The sequence below is a fragment of the Diadema antillarum genome, unplaced genomic scaffold, assembly GCF_040938485.1.
Source record: "Diadema antillarum isolate AM-2024a unplaced genomic scaffold, OU_Dant_1.0 scf00000084, whole genome shotgun sequence".
In the NCBI taxonomy this organism is placed as follows: domain Eukaryota; kingdom Metazoa; phylum Echinodermata; class Echinoidea; order Diadematoida; family Diadematidae; genus Diadema; species Diadema antillarum.
The window spans coordinates 115,167-118,165 of record NW_027270973.1 but is presented as its reverse complement, the minus strand read 5'-3'; the positions used below and the strand labels follow the sequence as shown (position 1 = coordinate 118,165).

General features: G+C 39.6%; 1 protein-coding gene across 1 annotated transcript; it reads right to left on the bottom strand.

The window, feature by feature from the left end:
• Nucleotides 1-666: 666 nt before the first annotated feature.
• On the bottom strand, nucleotides 667-1,755 carry LOC139717849 (uncharacterized). Its single transcript, XM_071629339.1, has 2 exons — nucleotides 1,567-1,755; nucleotides 667-1,137 (listed from the first exon to the last, which is right to left on the bottom strand). The coding sequence occupies exons 1-2, from the start codon at nucleotides 1,753-1,755 to the stop codon at nucleotides 667-669; spliced, it is 660 nt and encodes a 219-aa protein (XP_071485440.1).
• Nucleotides 1,756-2,999: the final 1,244 nt, after the last annotated feature.

Below are 2,999 nucleotides of genomic sequence, written 5' to 3'. Positions count from 1 at the left end.
TTTCTTTCTTTCTCTCTCTCTCTTTCTATATGTATATATATATATATATATATATGTATATATATATATATATACTAGTATGAGTGTGTGTGATAAAACATCTGTGTTTATGTTTTTATGTTTTCATGGTATGGTCCTTTTGCATAGTATATGTAAGACTCATTAAAAAAAACAAAAATACTAAAAACAGAAACAAAATACACCAAATGCACAGGCACTCACTATACAGATAAACCATATGTATACACACACACACACACACACATATATATATATATATATATATATATATATATATATATATATATACACACAACTACGAGTTCATCCAGCCACACAACGGTCATACACTTCAACTTTAAACAAATATACTCCTGAATGACAAATTTGTTCAAAGAAAATGATTTGGTAATAAACCGGTGTATTTATTTACAATCATAATTCAGAATTCTGTTCAAAGCTGAAAGTCATAGTGGGTTACTATGATAACACAAACAAAACCATTGCTCCACGTCACAGAACAGGTTTCACTAGGACTCGTCACGACGAATGTCCAGGATCAAGATGGCATGATAATATATGATACTGCAATTGTTATGTAGAATGGCGATGGGCTGTGGTAATAGAGACTACAATTGCTTTGAAAGTTCGGCAGCATCACAGTGTTCAGTAAGGTACGACGAAGACATAAGGATAGTCAAACATGTAGAATGGCGACGGGTTGTGGTAGAAACTCCCTTCACGGTAAGGCGATGGATACGAAGAAGTCGGTCGGCTGCTTCGGGACAGGAAGTCTACACACATCAAGGGATTGGTGGCGCCCTGCTGCGTTCGATGAGATGTCGTCTGCTGCAAACTCATGATGTCACGCTTCTCGTTGATGCGGAGAGTCGACCAGGAATCCGGTGATCGGCTGGTACGAGACAGGAAATCGACTGACATCGGTGAGTCGTCGATGGCGAACTTCTTGGGCTGCGGTGTGCTCTCCTGGTCGATGACATCAGTTGTTGCAAAGTGTTTCCTCTTACGCAGGCAGTGGGTCTCACTTTCCGCAACACCGAGACGGTTGTCGATGGAAGGTGAGAAGGACTTGAGGGAGGATCGACGATGCCGTGAGCGACGGTTCTGAAACCAGACCTAGAAAGAAAAATGAATAAAATATGACTATTAAGAAACAAACAAAACAACAGTCTATCGTTCCATCCTAATACAAAGCCTGATCAATTCGGCCTCTTGAGACACTAGTTGCACAGCTTCGATTACAGTTTGTTTGTATAGAAACTGAATCAATATTCATTCGGTAATAAGCAGGAAGAATATTGTTGACAATAAGAGGTTACTTTATTTGCTACTATAATTTCATACTTATTATGCTATCATACTGTTTCACATAATTAAATTGGATATTTCATAGTAACAAACTCAGACTATCAGCAATATTGATATGTAGTGTCATTTAAACGCTAATTGAAATGATTTTAATTAGTTGATAACTTAAACATTGGTCGACTACATCTTTTCATACCAGATACTATGCCGTATATCTAATATGACAATGAAACCTACGTGTATTCTGTCTTCATTCAGACCCAGTGTAGCTGCCAGTTTCTTCCTGGAAACGATGTCGGGATACTGGTCGATGTCGAACTCGGCCTTCAGTCTCTCGAGTTGCCATTCGGTGAACCTAGTCTTACGTCGAGGACGAGGTCGCTTGGAAGGACCAGACATCGGGACGTGAAGCAACGAATCAGCCATGTTGGATAGCGATTTTAGCCTGGGAGATGTTTGAGCGATCGGTGACGGGTAATCGTGTTCGGATGTTCAGTCAGGTAAGAAGACAATTTGCTCGTGACTAGCTTCTATCCCAGTTGATTCCCGTCAGTAGTTTTCATTTCATGGAAAGCTACAATTCCTATCTGTGCTGTATGATATGGGAATAGTTGATTGGTCAGACTATGCAACCAATTGGATTAACGGGATGGACGAGGCGGCAGATCTATTTTGCTTTAAACAAAAGCATCCACCTCTGACCAGGCGTGGATGGTCATTAATTTGGCGGCAAAGATCAAACTGCTTATTTCAACAATACATTGACAGTATAGCCTAAAAGCTCGTGCGCGGTGCATACGCTTTAATCATTGCTCTTTTCATTCCTTTTCATTTGTCACGCTTTCCGCCTTCATTCGTGCTACTTAGCGGACCTGCCCTGCCTCCTTTTAATGGAAGTGTTATATGAGATGTGATTCAGGTTAGACTGAAGTTCCAAAGACTTCTACGCTAATGACAATGCGGAGTCTGTCAGTCAATGTCCATCTGTCAATCTCAATCTCATTCGAGACCCACTGTGTCGTCATGGGAAAGTGAAGTTGACGTTCAAACAGGATCTCATACGCTCATACAATAATACAATGTATTACCCTCTGTCCGGATTATTTCAAAGAAGTATCTTTATACGCTTCACAACAAATTGATACCCGTTCGGGGTTCATGATGTATAACTTTAAATAAAAATGAGAACTAATATGTCACTACCGTTTACTCTATTGGTATTTTTTTTAGGTAATTCAATGTTATGCATGCTTTGTTCACAATAGTTGCCCTTTGCTTTGTTCACAAAGCTTGCCGAAGGCTAGCCTTACCTATAATAACAACATCCACTGACATTGCGTTAGAAACTTACTACTGTAATACAATGCCATGTAATACTAAGCTATACGGGGGAAAAAAACATTCATGAAGGTCTAATACATTGCAGAAACGGTCTGTTTTTATGCCTGCTTCCGGGCACCATTGCGATGATGATTACGATGATGATGATGATGATGATGATGATCATTTATCTTATCTATCCAAAATAACCGACATTATAGCCAAGATATCCCAGGAGAGTCTTCATCAAATTTTGGCACTTCACTGAAGTAACAACAATGTCAGGTAGGCCTATATCCATTCGTCACCCAGATGACTCTTCAGTTACCTGCTTGCATAAAGTCCATGAT